This window comes from Podarcis cretensis (genome assembly GCF_951804945.1).
Source record: "Podarcis cretensis genome assembly, chromosome: 1".
Classification (NCBI taxonomy): domain Eukaryota; kingdom Metazoa; phylum Chordata; class Lepidosauria; order Squamata; family Lacertidae; genus Podarcis; species Podarcis cretensis.
The window spans coordinates 77,412,091-77,432,796 of record NC_137170.1 but is presented as its reverse complement, the minus strand read 5'-3'; the positions used below and the strand labels follow the sequence as shown (position 1 = coordinate 77,432,796).

Sequence of the window (20,706 nt, the reverse complement as noted above, 5' to 3'; positions counted from 1 at the left end):
CTCTCAATCTCTCTCTCTCTCTCTTCTAGTTTTTATAGTCTTTCTCTTTCTCTTTCTCTCTTTCTGTGTCTCACATCTGTTGCCCTGTCCCTCAGTGCTTCTTCTACATCTGGGTTGCTGCAGCTCCGTAGTTCACATGCTTCAGTACTGTAGGAAATGCACATGTCTGCGCTGCTGGGTTTATTGTGTTCTGGGATTATTATTTTTGTTTAAATAATCTCATTTCCCTACTTTCTTTCCCCATTGTCAATGTGATGTCCATACTCATCGTTAAACTCCTAGGTGCCTTTCCCTTTCTGGGAAAACTAAAGATTAATAGCATTTATGTGTCCACATTGATATAAACAGACACACAAATTCTGTTTACTTTTTCAGCATTTGTGTATGTGTTATGTGCAGTCACTTGCACATTGATTTACATGCACATCCAGATAACCAGATAATGTACTTGGGAACATCAATTGTAAAAAAATCTACATTGCTAAATCTGACAACAAAATGTGGCCTTTTATATATTAAAATGTGGGTTTATAAGTTTAATATATTCCTTCTCTACATCAATAATATTCACCAGAACTTCACAAAGATGGAAGGTATACAAGGACTATAAGGGATACACAAAGAATAATGTGTATGGGTGTAAATAAGTTAGAAATATGTGTCTGCTGGACCTTCTAGTAACACCTCAAATCTGATTGAAAGGACATCTATCCAAATGGCAATATCATTTATGAAATGGAGGAGAGTTGAGTGTTTTATTTATTTTACATTTTTGGCAAAATCCCTAAGTGATTTACAAAAATTAGGACATCAAAATACAACAAATTGCAATGAATGCATTGTTAATAAGACAATCATTTAAACAGCAAGTCTGAACAGGATAACGCTCTCAAGCATCCAAATATGCCTGAGTAGACAACTGAGATTGAGCTTCTTCTATCTCTCTTGTGGGGGACAGAGGGTTAGTGCTATAACTGAAGAGACCTGTTTCCAAATGGTTTCCATCTGGCAATCCACTGGCCATCCTACAGTGAACAGGGCCTGGTTATTGTAAAGGATGATTTGGCCTATAACAGGGGAGTGGTCATCTAGGTATACTGGTCCCAAGTTGCTTAGGGCTTTACATGTTAATAATAAAACTTTGAATTCGGCTCGATAGTAGACAGCTACCTGGTGCAGATCTTCAAGCACTGGTGTACATACCTAGACACTCAGTACTCCAGCCACAATATTCTGCACAAGCTGCAGCTTCCAAACTATCGCTGTCACACCAACCAAAGTTGGTAGTGAACACTATGTGCTGCAGTAGTCATTTTGGTCTCTATTGACAAAGATTGATCTAGGATACTATGTACCTACTCCGGTGGAGGAAAAGCAAACACATCCAGAACAAGCAGACGTCTAATTTCTTGACCATGAGAAAGACCTATCTACTGTATAGGGTTTCTGTCTTCCCAGGAGTCATTCTCAGTTTATTCCATTACTGTGGCCAGACACTGGTTCAGAAAATTCACATCCTTGCCTGACCCAGATGTTACAGTGAAACAGAGCTCTGCGTCATCTGCATATTGGTGACCATTTGCTTCAAATCTCCTAATGGCTGATCCCAGTGGCTGCATGTACCGTAGTTGTTAAATAGTATTGGGGACATTGGATGGGATTCATCTAAGGAACTCTGTCGGTGGAAGCTCTGCACAAGGACTTCTGCTTGTGCAGAAGTGATTTTCCCTGCACTCTCCCCAAATTGTTGGGGGGAGGGAGAACCACCAGAACAGCCCATAGGATTTGGGGAGGGGGGTTATTATATTATTATTATTATTATTATTATTATTATTATTATTATCCATCAGATTACTTTGGTGGCTTCCAGCACATACAAAAACATAATTAAACATTAAACCAAGGCACAGTCCTCCAATGCTACTCACTGGAACTATTTCTGCAGGTAGTGTCCACCATAATCAAGTGCTTCCTCCTACCAGCCCATGGAGATGATCCAGGAGAATACTGTGGTCAACAGTATCAAAAGCTACTGAGAGATCCAACAAGATAAACTGGGTTGCACTCCCTCTGTTTCTCTGCTGGAAGTCATCCATCAGAGTGATCAGGGCCAATTCTGTCTTAAAACCACGGCTGAATTCAGATTGAAATAGGTGCAGATAATCAGTTTCCTCCAAGAGTGCACCTGTAGGTGAGCAACCACCACCTTCTCAAGCACACTGCCCCCAAAAGGAGTATTAGTAAACAGGTGGTAGTTGGAATAAACTTCTGGATCCCAGTACAGGTTTTTCAGAAGTGGTCACACAGTGAAATGCAGTTTCACAAAGTGATGCATTTACCAATTCCTGGATCCACCTGGTTAACTCTGCGTGACTAGCTTTGATCAGGCATGATGAGCAAGGGTCAAGAGAGTAAATAGTAAGTAAATAGGCAAGGATCTTGTCCACATCCCCAGGCCTCAAAAAAACTGATGTTGATCCCATAAAATAAGACAAGACAGTTCACTGGATGCTTTATCAGACTCTATTTCAGAAGCAGAATACGGGATCAGCTTGAGGGAGAGCAATTTCACCTTCTGTGTGTCTTCTAAGCTGCTGTTTCTGGCTTATGGCCCAAGAGTGCATGTTAGGATAGGGCAGTAAATTTCCACTGCCAGAACAGAAGAGGCTTGCTGTGGAGATGAGTCTCCTAAAGCAGAAAGAGGAAGTAGTTTGAATATCCTATGGCAATCAACATGTTTTCATACAATTAGGTAGAACTGTGGAGTTGGAAGGGACATTATTTAATTGTTGTCTAAGACATAGTATTTCTTTACAGCTTCCATGTTGCACAGTCTCAATGCTGAGCAAACTTTGGAAATATACTTCAGAAACACGAGGAAAGGCCATTCTTTGGTGTATCTAGTGTTTTGCACTCGAGTCCTTTAAAGTTTCCCATAGGAAATTGGCATGTTGTTTGAGATTAGCTTAACCAACAGGCTCTTTTGTTTATATGACAGCCTCCTAGTGAAAGTTAGATGACTTGGTTGGTGGGGCAAGCAACCAACCAACGATGCACAGTACCTGGTTTAAAAGGAGATGAAGACTTAAATGAAAGCTTTCAAAAATGATCCCTACAGAAGTTGGGAAGAGGGAGACAAAATTGGGATATGGGGAAAAAATGAATAATAATCATACAAGTTTATTCCACAATACATCTACAGATTTCTGCTTGCCCATCACAAGTGTGATGTGACTTGAGCAACATTAAAATGAAAACCAGGGTAGAAATGTAACTTAGCAGTGTTATAATTTGTAGTAGGACAGAGAAACAGTTAACATCTCTTTAATAGCTTGTGCTTAAGGCTGCATTTATTTTATATTGTGCATTTATTTTCCACTGTTTTTAGGCAGAGAACCCCTGGTTTTAATTTTAATTTAATAAAAATAGATTTTTATCTATTTTGGAAAAAGTTGAAGGTCCTTTCAGCCAGAATTAAAGTAGAGTTGCAACTTTGAACACAACCTACTCAGGATTTCTACCTGAGTCTCACTCAGATGAATAGCAGCCATGAAAGGCAATACATATATGTTTTTATACATTTCAGCAGAACAGGAGAAACTCCCAGTGAGTTACATCCTTCACTTGTAGCTTTGTTCATCCGAGCCTCATACCCACTCAGAAATATTGGTCTTAATTATCAGTGCATTTAACACTACATATAAAGTATAGATATAATACACAGTGGAAAAGGGTATTCCTAGCTGGACATCACTAGGCAGGAGAATGTTACATGAGCAAAATGGAGGAAGATCCACATCCTTTTCTGTACGGCCCACTGTGCAAAATCTGATTATTTGCCATAAATAAAAACAACCGCAAATCAGATCTGGACTGCTAACTCCACAGACTGGCTTAATGAGGGTGGGCAAGCAATGTTTTATTTTTCACGTTTACACTTGATGTGTCTGCCCCCATAATCTTAGATGCAAACTTCTTCTATGATTATGAGCTATATGGAAATATTTGTTTAGGAAATGAACCCCCCCCCCTTCCCATGCGTAATTCCCCACTGGTGCTTCCATCAGCAGCAGATGCCTGTGGCAATAATTATGACCATGTAGTTCTCCGAACAGTATTTCACTCTGCTTTTCGTACTCTTTTCTCCACCTGCTTCCACGTCCCTTTCTTTCTCTCTCCTTCTCCTCTATTTATTCCCCACTGCCAAGGATGACAAGTGCTGACGCATTGGGGTAAGCTCCAGTTTTGGATTATACCTGTTGTGGGACCTGTTGTTTTCTTCTGGGTAGAGAAGTTTCTTTTAATGATCACAGTATAAATATTATTTATCATGAAACTGTGTTACAGGGGGGAAAACTTACAGGAGGAAAAAAATATATACAACAATGTTTGTGTGTGCGTTTGTTAGGGAGGGGGAGAAAAAGCTTGCCCTGACTTCACATGCATCTTAGAGGCCTAGTACATAGTGAGGGCAAATCTCAATATGACATCTTGGCAACTGTGATCAGATCTCCTATAATTTTTTTTCTTTTACATTTGTTTTTGAAAAGGTAAATATTAAAACCAGCTTGGAGAAGGGAGCTGAACTGAATCAAGGTCACTGTGGTGGGGAAGAGCAGTTAACCTTTTTTTTCCTCCTATCATCTTCCCAGCTAAAATCCTTCCAGCTGCTATTCGTCCAGTGGGGGAACGCTTACAAATACTATATTGGAATCTATATTTCCCCCTCAAAGAACATATAGCATCTTTGGAGGGGGCAACATAGACCAGGATAATAATGCAGGAGGGAAGAGTTATCCTCAACCCCCTCCCCCCCCAGCTGCTTTTACATTTTATTTTATTTTTAAATGTCTGGCTTGGCCCACTAACAAAACTACCTTATCCTTACACTGAGGGCATAGCCTAAAATGTAACATATGCCATGTAGGATGGGGTGGGTGGGTGTATGTATGGGTGTGGGTGTGACTGATGGTATTTGTAATCCAGTAGCATCTGGAGGACCACAGGTCCCCCCCCCAAAAAAAAATGTGTTGTCAAGCCACAAGGTTCTATGGGGGAGCCTCCCTGTGGTATGAATTCATATTTATATGACTTTTGATGGCTTTGTGCATAATGTCCAATAAAGAAAAGCCCCCTGGCAGTTGAACTGCAAAGCAAGACCTTTATAGCCATGGTCATGGTGCTGGGCCATCCTGCTTTCTGTGCTCTATCAACGGAGACTCAAGGGGAGCCAGCAGAGAGTGGAGCCAACTGCCTCCATCTCTTGCTGCTATGTCCAGTTCTCACACTTACATAACAAGCAGCTGGGCAGAAAAGTCCGCATCAGGCCAACCACAATAGTAACAGTTCCTTCTCGTCTCCATTAGGCTGTATTGAACTTACACACAGGGTTGTTTTTTTCCAAGTGCAGCCATCCTTTGTGGTTGGGTAAAAGGTACTGCAGCCTCAGAATGGCCTACATGGTTGTTGTAAGCTGCCCTGTGCACCGTACTGGGAGGATGGGAGGAAAATAAAATTATTTAATCAACAAGCTGGCCCCAGTTCGTATGCAGCTCTTTATTGTCTTCATGATGTGGGATGTGCTTAAATAACGGCTGATACAGGTGAAATGTGGAACTTGATAGTCAGAAGGAGCTGCTGCAGTTTCAGAGCAGGTGTTTGGTCGGCTCAGTTGGCTTCAGAATTCCATGGTGGTGAATTTTCTGACACCTATTTAGTCACAGTGACAGCAAAACCAATATGTCTCTGTGCATGCATTGCTTCCACTATTCTAATCATCCTGACTCTGCTTCCAATATCTAAGCACCTTCTGAAGAAAAGGAGTGCTGTACCAAATGACACAAAACCCCACTGGCATGAATATTGTATGTGTGTATGTATGCGTGTGCACATGCAAAATTTTAGAATGTGCAACATCCATAAAGAGGATCCTGTAGTGAAATATATAGAGTCCCATTCTCTTATCTGAGTCACCCTCTCACCAGCCTCTACTTAAACAAACACTAGAAGGCATGAATGTTGACACCCTTCTCTCCTCCTGCTGAAAACTACTAGCATTTTACATTTTTCCACAACTTGGAACATGACTACTGATCCCCTGTGATGAAACTGAGCAGGCAACTTTCAGAATTTTAAAAGAGCCCAGAGGCGCTGTTAAAAATGTACATGAAAGGGCCCCCAGTCTGAATGGAACCTCCTGACTCTGTAGAATTCTCAAACCCTATCCTCATGCTACATCCACAAGCATAACCTACTCATATTCCTGAGTAGAATTTCTGCAATCTGCTGTGGCATGGCCTTTCTACCTCTAACAAATGCAAGAACAACAAAAAGTAGCATAAATTTGTCAGGTGCTATTTTTTCTGGCATGGAGATACAAAATAGGCAATGCTTTTCCTGTTGAATTTCTATTTATTAAGCTGTGTCAAAGGCACAAGACACACCTCTCTTTCTCTCTCATATCTGTCCTTTTTATTATTATTACTCTTGAATTAGTACTCATGCTTCTGACATGTTGTGTTGCTTTCCTGGGGAACAGCAGATTATAGAAGCAGAAAGATCCCAACCATCCACTTTCTTAAGCAAAATAAACCCTGAAGGTCATATTTGCCCAGTTTGCTGTTTTTGTTTTATTTGGAGGGGAGGGGAAACTGACAGGTTTTTGTTTTTTGTTTTGAATCCTGAGTGTTTTGAATCACTTCGGGGCAGTTAGATCATTTAAAGCATTTTTTAAAAATCAATCACATCAGAAGAGATTTGGTTGCCCAGTTAACAAACCAAACTGCCTATAGTTCATCATAAGGGGAACTGTGAGACACAGGAATGTGGCAGGCTGATGAAGAGGTGTTGACATTTCCATTCCACCTTAAGGAGAAGACGTGTGGAACTGTTGCGTGTCACATGTCTGTTTACATTCCATGATTCATGGTCTTTCTACAGCCTTTCCCTTTACAGGTGTGAAAAATGTTTCCAGTTTCTAAAATAGTTTTGCTGTAAAGCAGGATAAGGATCAAACATGTTTCATATATTCTGGTATAATTTCTAACAGACACATATTCAGAGTTCTTGCTGTTGTTGTTGTTGCTGCTGTTATTGTTGTTGTTTAGGGCCTGAAATTTAATAAAAGATCATGTAGTCCCTGTCCAGAGGTTTCAATCATATAGACATAATATAAAAGAAAAAAGAGATGGGAAGGAAAGAGGAAAGCAGCTGCTCTTTCATTGGCCAATGTATAGGGTCAGGCTGATCTCTTCCCTGCCTGTACAGTCTTCCTGGGAGGCAAGGATTGCCTTGACTGGTGGAAGAGGGCAGAGAGTGGCTCTTTTCGATTCTGCAGCCCTGAGTTCCTGGCAGTTGGAGCAGGCTGTTCATTCATGGGAGGGGGGCATGGGAAAGGGAAGGACAAACTCCTTGCAGCAGCTCCTTCTTTGGCTTACAGATGGAGCCAGGATTGCCTCATCATTGCCATGGTAATACAAACTCATGGTAATAAAATGTTCACAACACACTGTGTCACTCATTAGGGGTCTAAAATATGTTCAACCCTCAAAAGAAGGTTAGAAATTTACCAGACCAGAATAATGAGAGACAAGACTCACCTTAATTCCTCCAGAGATTCTGTGAAGATTATATGCAAATGGATGTTTCCTGTTAAATAATTGTATTTCAAATCCATAGATTAAAAAACCCTTTCAGCAAAGTAAGGTGTCACAGTTCCTTATTTTTGTCTTCCCAGTGTGACTACTCGGGTTACTCATGCTGGTGATAATGTCTATGGAGCTTCCCCAAAAGGAGAATCCATATTGCTACCCAGTGCACGATCTCTGTCTTTGCTTGAGTCTGAATTCTCAGTGCTCTGGGCCAGTTTCATGAGAAGGAGCTGGCCCCTGGTTTCTTTGTTGATGGCTGGTGGGTGAAGAACGGCACCAAAGAACCTTCCTTCAGAAATTTTAAATAATGTGGCTCGGGTGCTCTGTTTTCTTAACCTGCAAAGGTGATACTGACAGGAGTGTAAGACCTACAAATCCCCACTTCTTATTTTCATTTGCTTTAAGGCATTGGAGCTACAAGGATGCTTCTAGGTTCAGTTTGGAGGTTATTCTTTATAAACAAGCTTTGACGTATTTAAGTGTAACATTTTCTTTATAGCTGCAAGCTTTAAAAGTAGATTAATAAAACTGTAGTTTATTCACTAAAGGCCTACAGCCAATTTCCTGGCTGATAAATAGCATAGCATATAACTCTCCTCTCACTATGTATCTCTATCCCTCTCTGCCCTATGTGCCTTTATTTCATTCTTTCTCATGCTGATCCCCACTATCTCCCACATTGGTGGAGTGAGGCATGCAGGCCTCAGGGTCTTCCAACAAATAAGCAGCCTTGAGAAGAGGGGTTTCAAAGAGAGGGGACATCTACAGCACTCCCTCTGGAACCCAAGGGAGGATCATCCTTGGCCAGCCACTCCCCAGTCTTTTAAAAGTGTCCCCTAAGCTGTGCGTGATCCTTGTTCTCATGATAATTCAGGAAGGCATCCCTGCTGCCATGGCAATGAGGAAAACATAGCTAGTGGGCTGACATTTGCTGCCTCCCATCATAGGTGTCAGAGGGCTGAACCATAACTCCCAGATTATCAGCTTTCGGATTTGTTTGTTTTTAAAAAAACAGATCCTTCTCTAGCTGTTGTAGAACCTGAGACAGGAAGCAAAATGTGTCGGCACCAATTCTGCCCGTTTACAAAGCAAGCCATCTCCTGCTTTATAGGGTTGTTTGTTAACAAATGAAGCCATGGTTCATTTAGGACAGCAGAGCTAGCCAATTAGACAAAAGGAAGGCTGGAATGACACACCCACTGGTTGTAGGAGCAACTTCCTGATTCACTTTTATCTGGACAGTAGTGTGTCTACCCCACCAAAAGGTAGCATCTTTCTAACTAAGGACTTATTTCATACCCTAAAATGTAACCCACGCATACCCAGGGCTGTACACATTTTTTATTAACCCTGCCATTACAGATAAAGTCCATCCATATTAAACCTGTATTGCAGGTGGGGGAAGGGACTGGCTGAGAGGACATGGCTTAGCCCAGTGTTGTTATAACAATATAACAACAGGGGGAAAGGGGGCATTAGGGTGACAAATAACAACTGTGCAGTGCAGTTAACTAGTCTCCTGGCATGTTATTTTTTTTTAGGGAGATGCAAGGGAGTTGTGAAATTGATTGTAGCAACAAAAGGCAAGAATGGAGAGTTTCAGCAGTTAATTAAAGGCCAGGGAAATAACAGGGTTTCAGTCAAGGGTGAGAAGATGTCATCTGGACACCAGGTGTACCTTTTGATGGCTAGCAAATCTGCCCATTGAGATGCAATAGTGGGGTAGAGGCTAGGACTACTCAGCTTGGTAGACCCAGTGCCCATGCCTTATTTCTCTGTCACCAGATTTATGAGAAATGGTAGGCCTGCTATCTGATGCTATTTATATATGTATGTATGGGCAACTTGCAACTTGCACACATTTAACTTGCACAATTTCAGCCTTATGTGCTTGCCAGCCAACAGCTTAAATCATACACATTAAGCACACACAGGGTGGAGAGATTAAAAGCTCTTTCCGAGCCAGGTTTTCCTGTTGATGAGCTATACAGATGTACATTATATACATCCATTATATATCTCTTACCTTATAACTTGCATGTCATAGATCTAGTTGTATGAGCGGAATCAAAATGTTCTCTTTGAGAAATCTATACATTCGTTAATTTGTTTTACTGAAAGCAGTCCCCCCACCGTAAGGTTGCAATATAGTGACATACAGATTAGGAGTAAGTGATATATTGCATATTATCTTGTTGACTGGGTTTGCTTCCATTGTTGTATCATCCTTTTTAAAGACCATGGTTCCAGCAGAGATGAGGAAGGTCAAGCCAAAGATTTCAAGAAATGCCAACATAAGCTGGCAATTTCTTTAACATTTTTCACATATGGGGCTGTTGAACATGCTTTTGATTTGCGCTATGGATCAATGGTGCTGATGTGGAAATGAAAGAGGAGGAAAATTTGAATGTGCATTATTTATAGCCTATGTAGATTTCTCTCAGACATTAGACGTAACCGGAGACGTGAAAATATCTTTGGTAATCTGTGTTAGCATTGATAACTGGGATTGACAAGGAGCTCCTTTGCTTCTGTATTCGGCCGTGTGAATTCCATGCTGTTTCTGATCCACTTATCTATGCATAATCATTTTGATGAATGGTGACAGCGAGGGGCTGAGGCCTTTGGAAGTAGTATTGTGCCTGTAAACATATGGGCCAATGATTTCATATGAAATACCTTGCTGGTCAGTGGGGAAATTTTTTTTCCTAAATGGAAGGTTAAGAAAGATCCATCTGATTTCAAAGTGATGGTCTTCTCAACCAACAGGAGAATAGGTGATTTATATACTGTACTTGTTGGTCTGCCATGGTAAAAACAGCTGCAGCAGTGCAGTCTATTTCTTTCCTTGCCAGACATTTCTCTTTTTACCTGATCTTTACAACAGAGATCAAAGCTCCTTCAGAGTGAGATCATGGGGGATAGGATCGGGATCTTATAAGGGAGGTATTTCCAGATGCACACAGAAAAAAAAATTGTAAAATGTGAGACTGGTGAACAAAGGGATGGGCGGCTTCATGTACATTTGCCCTTTGAAAACAAATGTCGGCTATATATGCAGTTTCTTGTTAGAAATGTGAACCACAACTTAATGCAGAGGTTTAATATGGTGGTGGCTGGCACAGCAGGGCGGTGTGTCTTTTGACAGGGGTTTCTCAGGGCCTTGTCTTCCTGTTGTGTTTACTCAGGTCTCGCTCAATCAGTGGAGCTTCCTCTGGCCTGTCGACCAGCCCACTCAGCAGTCCAAGGGTAAGTGGGATTATTTGGGGTCATGGTTTATAACTGCTCTCTCATGTGAGCTCGGTGACATCTAATATCTCTTCCCCCATTTTGAAGGGTGGTTTTGTTAGCTAAGGATGTGGGGCAGCTATAAAGCACAGCTTGCTGTTTGTGAATGTTGGGATAGGGTCCTTCTGCAGGGCTGCCTGTGCTTCTGGCATCGTTGCCACCTAAGGTATCATTGTGGCCTAACATGATGCCAACGTATATAACCCTGTTAAGAGAGTTTATCATACAATAAAGAAAGCATCTGCTGCTTATTGCAAGCCCATGGTGAGGCACTGAACCATAACAGCTAGAGCTACTTTGGGACTGAATAGCACAGCTGAAGAAAGCTGGAAAAACAATGAACTCTAGTCTGAACAAGAATCATACAGAGTTGGATTAGAATGTTCCAGTAAGGAAGCTGAAAGTCGCTTGGATTTGAGGGGCAGAAAGAGAATCATTCCGAAGAAGTAAGAAATTGTGCAGTCTTAGAGAGTCTGCTTGAACAGGCCCTTTTTTGTTAGTCCTTGGGCAAGCCAAAGCTTGATTGGTTCTTTTTTTAAAAAAAAACAGGCAATAGCTTGTCTAAATATATGTTTTAACTCACGGGTGGCTAAAATAATGTTGGCTCAAGGGTAGTGCTGAAAGTCAGGTACTTCTCTAAGGGATGCATGCCAATAATGGATGTGGCCAATGCATATTTCTACATGCACACACCACAGACATACATTCCACACATGCACACTCACCACCATACAAAGCACACACAAACAGCATCTATCCTCACTACACCTACAGGCATACACACGTTCCCCCACCCTCTGTTACACAAAGAGTTATGGACACCTGCACAGACACACACACACACACGATGCAGGCAGGGAACCAGTTCATTTACACTTCTTCTGTTCTTAGTCAATTCAGCTTCTGTTCTTACATACAGTTATATGCAATTATCACAGTTTTATGCAATTTTCACTTCTTATATAAGTTAATTGCCCAAACTGCAGGGCAATACATTGTTACACATTTGTGGTTCTTCTAATGGGCTTGCACTCATTCACAAATGAACAGTAAATACAATTTCATTGTTACTTTTTTCCTAATCCATGCTCTATGAAATGAATATGTTCTGCATTTTTTTAAAAAAAATACTTTTATTCTAACAGTATTCTTTTTTGCATTTTGTTCCCTGAGTGTATTGAATTTCTATTTTAAAGTTTTTTCTTGGACTGTTCTTGAATCTAACACTTGCTAGTTAAGTTTTGTCGTTGTTTTACAAAACAACATAATCCCCTTCTCTGACTTCATTTATGGCTGATTATGAACTGTGCATTTATTTATTTATTTATTTTGGGGGGGTTACTGCATAAAACACAATGATCAGCCACAGAATGGAATTCTGGTTCTGTGTCATAAAAACTGAGAAATGTTTTTTTCTTTTGTTTTTTAAAAGTATAAGACTGTCTGTTGACGGGAGGACTTAGATGTAATAGGGGCACTTAGAAAGCAAACCTTCTTTGGTGACCCTTGGGGTATTTTACTTAAAGTGGCCGTCATTTGAAGCCCAAACTGGCCCATGGTTCCATGAGCTGTTAAGATGTCATATAGTAAAGCCTGCCAGAGAAAACTGGGTGGACAGCCAGGAAAGGAATAGTGATGAAATGATAGAGGCTTTCCCCCTCCTCAGCCTCACTCACACCCTCTCTCCATGTTACTGAAACTTGTGGTGCTTTGACTGAGGAGAGTCGATGTGTGTAGTAATCTGTGTGCTTCTATCATTACCTGCTGCACACATGTTATTTTGATCTGCATTTCCTTGCTGTTTTTGATTGTGGTAGACGTTTTGAGCTGGGAGAGAGGGCACACTCAGCCTTACATGCTTACATGTCAGCTTCCCCTGTGGCTTGAATGATGCTTCCTTCCCCTTCCCCACCTCCCTTCAGTCCTGGTCTTCTCTCTCTCTCTATCTGTGAGACAGTCAGAACAGCTCAGGGGTATGGCCTTTTCTCTCTCGCCCTCTCTTGCTCTCTCTTGCTGCTTCCCCTCCCTCACCCACCCTTTTAGTTTTTTACTTTCTTTTCCTTCATGTTAGTTTTTGCTCTGTGGTTTTTTTATTTGCTGACACATGGTTGGTTAATATGATGAAGCTTGTGACAAAACTGTTGTTTTCACTACCGCCACTGCTGCTGTTGTTGACTATGCTGTGTTCCCAGCTAACTGCATGTCTTTTTGTTTTTTGTTTGTGTTTGTTTTTTGTTTCTTTGCAATTCCCTAACCCCCCACCTCCTTCACCCTCACCTCCATAACTCTGATCTCCTTGTGATGTGGCTCACAACTGCAACTCAAATGGGCTTTATTTCTCTATTCACCCACTTTGTGCGTATGTGCGTGTGCGTTTTGCTTTTCTTGAAATGCATGGGTACTTTCTCTGTGTGTATCTTGTAGCCTATCAGAAAATTTTTCATCCCCCCTCAGACTCCTGACCTCCCTTTCACCCCCCGCCCCCAAGTCTCCCTGGACTCCGATGCTTGTAGGAATGCTTCCAGGCCCGGACATGTTCTCCAGCCAAAGCCAGCACTTCAACCCAATCCAAAGACACAGACTTTGCCATCCAAGAGCAGATTGGCTGAAAAACCACTCCAGTCTACCAAATCCAATCCCCTGCCCTCTAGCAATGCTACAGTCCCTCCTTCCCCAAATTCTCCTGCACAGAACACTCAGGGCCGTCCACCTGCTCCTGGGTTTAGCCCGCAGCTGGCTGTTCCTACCGTGCAAACCAACCCTATGTCTCCTGTTAGGTTGCTCCCTTCTAGTACTGACCCAAGCACCAAATCTATCCCCATCATACAGGTCACCCCTCACCCCTCTCCAAGGGGCAGTCCCCTCCCTACCCCCAAGGGGACACCTGTCCATACGCCAAAGGAGAGCCCAGCAGGCACACCCAACCCTACGCCACCATCCAGCCCCAGCATTGGAGGAATGCCCTGGAGAACACGGCTCAACTCGATCAAGAACAGCTTCCTGGGATCTCCACGTTTCCATCGCAGGAAATTGCAAGGTACATTGACCTCAAAATGCGGCAGTGTTAGGTTGGCAGGTAGAAGTACATATCAGTGTAAAGAGTGGTTGGTTAGTAGATAGCAAAGACAGAGAGTATATAAGGAAATTTGAAAGTTGCTGTTTCACTGCTGTTAACCAAACAATGAACATGTTGCAATTCTTCCAGTGTGTGTCAGTTACCATATGAACTTCATTCCCCCTTTTTTCCCTGACCCTGAGCTTGGAAAACCAATTTTAAATTTTCTCAGCAGGAAAACCTAGTTAGGCTTCTGCAAGTCATAATAGTGTTTGTGATGCTTGATGGAAGATGGAGCCCACTGAGAAGCAAGAGCTAAGTGTAATGCAGAGGTTTGTCAGGGCTACAACTCCCATCATATAGTGTTGTCACTAATTATTTACCAAGGTGCACAAGCTGCAAAGCACCGTTGACTTAAGGGAGTACACCTATGGAATTTTATTATATAAATTTTCACAGAAGACCTCTTCTCACATGGGTGATCATTAGGAAATATGTCTTTATTCATACATCTCTCTCCCCCAGTAGACTACTTCAGGCATGTCCAACAGGTAGATCACGATCTACTGGTAGATCACGGGGGTGTCCCAGGTAGATCGCCATCCCACAGGTCGATCCCCCCCCCCAAAAAAAGCTCAACAACTTTTGCTTCCTAAAAAAGCTCAGCTCAACAACCTTGGCTTCTCAAAAAAAAGCTCAAGAACTCTGGTCCATTCTTCGGTGACAATGGGTAGATCACTGCCAGTTTTTTATATATATACTGTGAGTAGATCGCAGTCTCTTGGAAGTTGGACATCCCTGGACTACCTGAACAAGGCAAAAGTACCAGTTTTTATACTAAGATTACAAGTGTTGTTATACTATCCAATCTCTCCATCCTGTGCCTTCTGCTCATGACTTTGATATTTGCACTGCGCTTCTAGCCTGCTGATTTTCAGTTGTTTCTGACTTGAGGCACACACTGGCCTGGTTTACACATGTCACTAAACTATGGTTTGCCTAGCCAAAGTGTGGCTTTTTGAATATCTGAGTTCTGAGCAAGGTGTTGTCTTCACTGATGTGCCAATGCCCCAGCATTGTTGTGGTTTTTTGTTTGTTTGTTTGTTTTTGTTTTGGATGGAGAGGAACTCCATGAGGACTCATGTTAATTAAGGTTACATAAGGCATAATTACTGCTTTATGTGTTTATGAGCAAATACATTCCTGTCTATTACTGGAAATCTCTTTTCTTTCCTAATTCAAGATTGGTTAAAATATGCAAATAGGAAATTTCCACAGCTCAGCATTCCAGCTCATTTGTATCTTTGCTGAAATGTCTGCTATAGTATATGGCAGATTTCTTATTCTCTGTTTCAAGGGGAAAGGGTAATAATATTCCATCTACGGACTTTGCATATAATCAGGGTGTTGTAGGGCTAAGTGTGCAGCATACCAGTTTTTAATTTTTTGTGGGTTATAGAACTATTTCAATGCTACTAGTAAAAATCAGCCCCAGACATCTTGGCAGATACAATTATGCTGCAAATTACTTTCACAACAGTCATCAATTCTAAGTTGAATAGATACAGTTTAAGAGCCCAGGCCAAACTATGAAATCTCAGTATGTAAGTGTTCAAGTTAGGTACATGTGGATATAGGAGCAGTGTGGGTCAATTATTTGATATTAAAACAATAAGTTATTTGATATTAAAACAATGAAGTGCTTGAAATATATTCTGTGTGAACTTTAATTCCACATTTATTGACTTTGAATTGGGAATCAGCATTTCCTTTTTCTCCTCCTCTTATGCTTTGTCTCTGTCTGTGTATGTATATATAGTACCGACGCCAGAAGAGATGTCGAATTTAACTCCAGAATCTTCCCCAGAGTAAGTAACTCACTACAGTACTATTAGTATCAGCACCGATTTGTTTCCTGTGTACTTGTCAATAGATCAGAGTGGGACAGAATGTTCTTTATCTAGCACTCCTAACAAATGAATTCATACCACTCTGGTTGCAGCAGGTCACAAACAAGGTGTCAGGGCAGTTAATATACACCCTCAAGGGTAGTGCTAGGTTAAGGGATACATTTAGGACAAGGGTAGCTAGCGCATAGGACTCATACAACTCCCCAAGAGGAGTTTTTGGACACCCAAAATTTGTCATTAAAAAAAATAAAATAGTGTTTTGTTTTTTGTTTTTAATTACTGTTATTATGAATCTCTTGCTGTTATGCTATGGAGCTGAATATTGTTGTGGCTTCCAATTCCCACCCCCACCCCACTCAAAAAGAGAAAAGTCTCATTAATTCTTTTAAAGTTGCTGACTGCTCTTTCCACTCTGATTCTCTCATGGCAAAAGACCTTTGTGACCTCACCCAAAGATTCCCCACAATTTGACTCTATAAAAAATCAATTGGCCATTTTTACACTTGGACACGTTATCCCCCGGGTGTTGACCATTGGTCAGTGCAGCCCACAGCCTGATAATGGTTAGCTACTCCTGATTTAGGAAGCTGCAGGTGCTCAAGAAAACAAATGGGTTGTTTGTCTGATAAGGATTTTTAAGAAAACAAAACCTAGTGCATAATTTTTTTCAGTCCTTCAGTGCATTCCTCTCCACCCTCACTTCATAGGAAAAGTCTTAAAAAGGAAAACCAACATCCAATTCTTCATGTATTTAACATACTCCTTTCCATAGGCTTTAGTGAATAGCTTTTTCAAGCAATCTTACATACACTGGACCCTGTGTCTTTCTTTGGGGTCAATAGAGCAAACAGCCTGGAAAACTTAAGCAGTGTCTTGACTTCATATATTGTTCAAAGTCACAGTGAACTGCTGACCTTGCTGACTTTCTTTGGAGCCTAGTAGGAAGTAACTCATACAGTAGAAGGTGGAAGCTGGTGTAGGGATGGAAGTTTCTATAACAGTTCGGAAAGGGCTACACAGGAAATACAGTAGCCATTCAGAAATAATGTGTTTTCTCAATTGCATTAGACCCAAAGTAATTTTAACAAAAATGTCATTGAAGAATTACATAGGACTAAATGCCTTTTGGGGGTACTTTGCCTGTGAACATTTCTCCAGAGATTCCCTTTTAGTGCAAAATAATCCTCCGTAATTTGCACAGCATTTTCTACTACGTTCCAGATTGCTGCTTTCTTGGCTGCTGAAATGATCTTATATTGGTTAAGGCACAGAGTGAAATAATAATGAGCTCTAGATTAAATTTTGATCCGAGAAGATCTCTTAACTGGAGATGGTGATATGGCCCTTGCCAGTTTGAAGTGTGAAAACTGAGTAGTGCAACCCTGATGCAACAGCAGTCAGGGCAGTAAAGAGTGGTGGAAGGGACTTAATGGGATCCTTTTCTTTCTTTTCCACCATATTCTCTCTTCCTTCTTTCTCCCCTTCTTTTTGTGTGAGATCCTTTGTGAATGTGCTGCCTTTCTCTGTGCCTCGCTCTCTCTTTAAGAACTGCCGGGTAGAAGTAAAGGCATTCTTAGTAGGCAGTTTGGATGCAACTCAAAGCCTAAGGCCTTTTCCCCCTTTCCAATATAATTGCTGAATTAATGAGTTCAATTGGATGGCACCCTGCAGTAAACATAATAAAAGTTGTAAAAAATAATGAACTGCGTTTTTATTTCAATCGTCAGTGCCTTTATGCTCTGTGGCCACTCTAAAGTTCTGTATTGTTTTTGCTCTGAGAGCAAGATGTCTCCGTTGCAGAAGAGCCCTTAGTGGTCCCATGATTGAAATGTTGCATAAATGTGCTTCCTTACACTGTTGCTGCATCTTTTAATGAATCTAATTCGTTTAACAGTTCTGAGGACTGGATATTATACCTTGACGTGTCTAGGTAATGTGTATCATTTTATTTGTGGGAAAGGCTAGATAAGCTCATAGAAATTAAATGGATAAGCCCATATCCCCTTCTGGTGTAAAGCAGCATGACTCCATCTGCTTTTTAGCATTCTGTATAGCAGTACATGTATTTAAGAAGAAAAAATTGATAATAATCCAAATTGTGCATAATATTTTAACCTTTACAAACATTAAACAGGCACCTCCATCCAAAACATTTTCATGTGTGTGTTTTTTAAAGTCAGCTTCCAGTTGCCTTGTTTGGGCAATTATAATGGTGTGGAGCAGGAGAGCAGAGCCATACCTACTGGCCCTGGCCCTACCATTACAACTCAGTCAGGACCTCCCTCCTGCTGTCTGTCTTCATGTTGGTGAGCATGTTTAAAGTTTGCTCATTGCACATATGCCCCCTCCATGAGCTAGAACCAAAAATTGGGGGCAGGGAGCCTATGAGCATCCCCTCTGCAGGCATTATTCCCACCGTATGGACAACAGGGAATGGGCTGTTGAGGACACAATGACAGGGGAAGTTCTGCACAGCAGTCGTCTCCCACTCCGCACAACTGTCGCCATGTGTATTGAATGACCAGATATGGCTAATCAGCTTTATCCTTCCCATCAGTTATTGAGAAAATAAATTACATGTGAAAATGGATCAGATGGAACATATCTGTGAAATTATTATTGTTTGGGTGCCGTGTTTTCACTGTACTCACCTTACTTTTGCAGTGGCCAAGGGATATTTTTAGGTGTCCTTTCTTTCATTCCACAAATCATCTCACCAGTGGTGTTTGCACTCCAGCAGCCTTCCCGGGTGTCCATGCTTCAGTTAAAGCTCAGGAGAAGACATTATGAGATAACTCCTCCCATGAGCCTTTTTCAGATTAGGAAGCACAGGCAGCTGGGGAGATTGCAGAGTGCTACAGAAAGGTTTACACGTACCAACCTCCGCTACCTTGCAATAATAAAGTTAGCTCAAAATCTCAATACCCACCAAAATTCAAAAGAAATTATTTTTCTTGTGCCCTGAGAATGAGACAGAAAAATGGAAGCCTCTTTCACAGGGGAAGAAAACTTCAAAGAAACTGGAGAAGCATTTGCCACATTGTAGTAGTTCACATGTCTCTAACCATACACATTCTAGAACAATTAGATATAAAAGGATAACTAGAGTGGGATCCTAGCATCACTTGCTAGTTCAGTCTTTGTCCTGAGGACTTATCTGTTAATGCAAAGGAACTTAATATTTAAGAAAAATATGTAAACAAAAGGTCTTTAAAGCACCTTGGTCAACTTCACAGATCTATATATATACATAATGCTTTTTTATTTGCGGGTGACAGGGACCATATTCTACTGTGGCAGCACAGACCTGGGGATTGAGTCCAAAAACTACCATTAAAAAATGGTACACTGAACAGGTTTCAAACACATTTTAGGCAAAACTCTGTGATCTTTCTCATTGGTATCTTGCAGTGACTTCTCATACTAATAATGTTGGTACAGATATGCCATTGGTGCAGAGAGATATTCTCCACTTACTGCATGTCTGGCTTGAAAGAGAAACTCAAATTGCAATCCTTTTTAGTTAGGCTGCTTAGTTCCTATTGAGATCAGTTGGACTGAAACATTCTAAATGCATACATTAGGGGTGGCTAACAGCTATGGAGGGCTCCCAGCACGTTTTTTCTGCCCCTCCAGGACCCCACTGATTTCAAAAAAGGGGGAAAGTTAAAGTAGACTCATCACCCTGTTGGGTAAGCAAATCTTCCCACTCCAGTCATCAGAGGGGTCATATGAACAGGGAGGGATAATAATCAACCTTCTCAGCTGATCTGCATGGGCCAGCTGAGGAGGGCATTTTGCCTACCTGTGTTGATGAGTGAGAATATGGTGTGGGCATACTCACTGCTAGTATACAACATGCAGCCCTTGCAGCGTTGGCCAAGGGTGAACGCAGCCCTTGGGCATAAAAAAGGTTAGCCTTCCCTAGTGTACAGGACTGCAGGCACGGGAAGCAATTCATGGAGAGAGTTGCCTTTGAGCCACAAGCCAACAGAAACATAATGGAATTGGTGGTTGCCTAACTTTTATTCTCTTGGTGTTTCTGTTTGCTATCACCTTCTATAAATCTGACATTTTAAAAAAGAAAAAAGCATTGCACCATGTGTGCCAGATGATGGAGCTATGCTGATTTGCAGCAGGGCCTCAATTCAGCAAAGTCCTGAATCATGGGACTTGTTTGAACTGGGCTGTATGTATGTGTCCACTAGTATTTTGACTTAGAATTTAGCCCATAGGGGCTTCAGAAATCCCCTGTAGAAGCTAGAGCCTCTAATACAAATTGAGATGGTGTATAAGCATGTTTTACAACGCAATCCTATACATGTCTACTTGGGGATAAGTCTTGTTGAGTTCAGTGTGGCTTACTCCTACTTAAGTGGAAATATAATTGCAGCACTGGTCAATAGAGAGACAATTCTGTTTAAATCCATGGGTTTATTTTAGATATAGAGAATGCTGTCATTGTTTGTCTACAACATGATGTAAAATTGCATACTTTCTCAAGTACACCTTGTTGCTTTCTACCAATCTCTTGGGGTGGAAAACCTTTCTTAAGATAGATGTCAAGTTGATTCTCCAGTGTTTTTCAAGGTCGTTTTTCCCCTATGGACTTCCTACCCTTCAGATATGTTGTGCAAGCTTTTCCTCTGAATCCTAAGGTTGCCCCGGGTGTGTATTCTCCCCTTTATTTCTTTTTTATGTTTCACTCTCCTTCCTTTAGGGTTATTTTCATTATCAAACCCCCAAAACCATCTCCTAAGTCAGTAATGACACCCTACCTTCCAAAAGAAAAAGGGGAAAAGGC

At 41.3% G+C, this 20,706-nt stretch overlaps 1 protein-coding gene across 14 annotated transcripts in view; it reads left to right on the top strand.

The window, feature by feature from the left end:
- BRSK2 (BR serine/threonine kinase 2) overlaps positions 1-20,706 on the top strand; it is a 390,734-nt gene that overhangs the window by 338,377 nt on the left and 31,651 nt on the right. For 8 of the 14 annotated variants that reach the window (XM_079988290.1, XM_079988297.1, XM_079988299.1 and 5 more), the window contains exons 14-17: positions 4,209-4,232; positions 10,838-10,898; positions 13,362-13,974; positions 15,812-15,860. In XM_079988290.1, coding sequence (XP_079844416.1) covers positions 4,209-4,232; positions 10,838-10,898; positions 13,362-13,974; positions 15,812-15,860 — 747 coding nt within the window. The remainder of the gene's footprint in view (positions 1-4,208; positions 4,233-10,837; positions 10,899-13,361; positions 13,975-15,811; positions 15,861-20,706) is intronic. The other 6 variants (XM_079988291.1, XM_079988292.1, XM_079988295.1 and 3 more) reach the window with 3 other exon arrangements.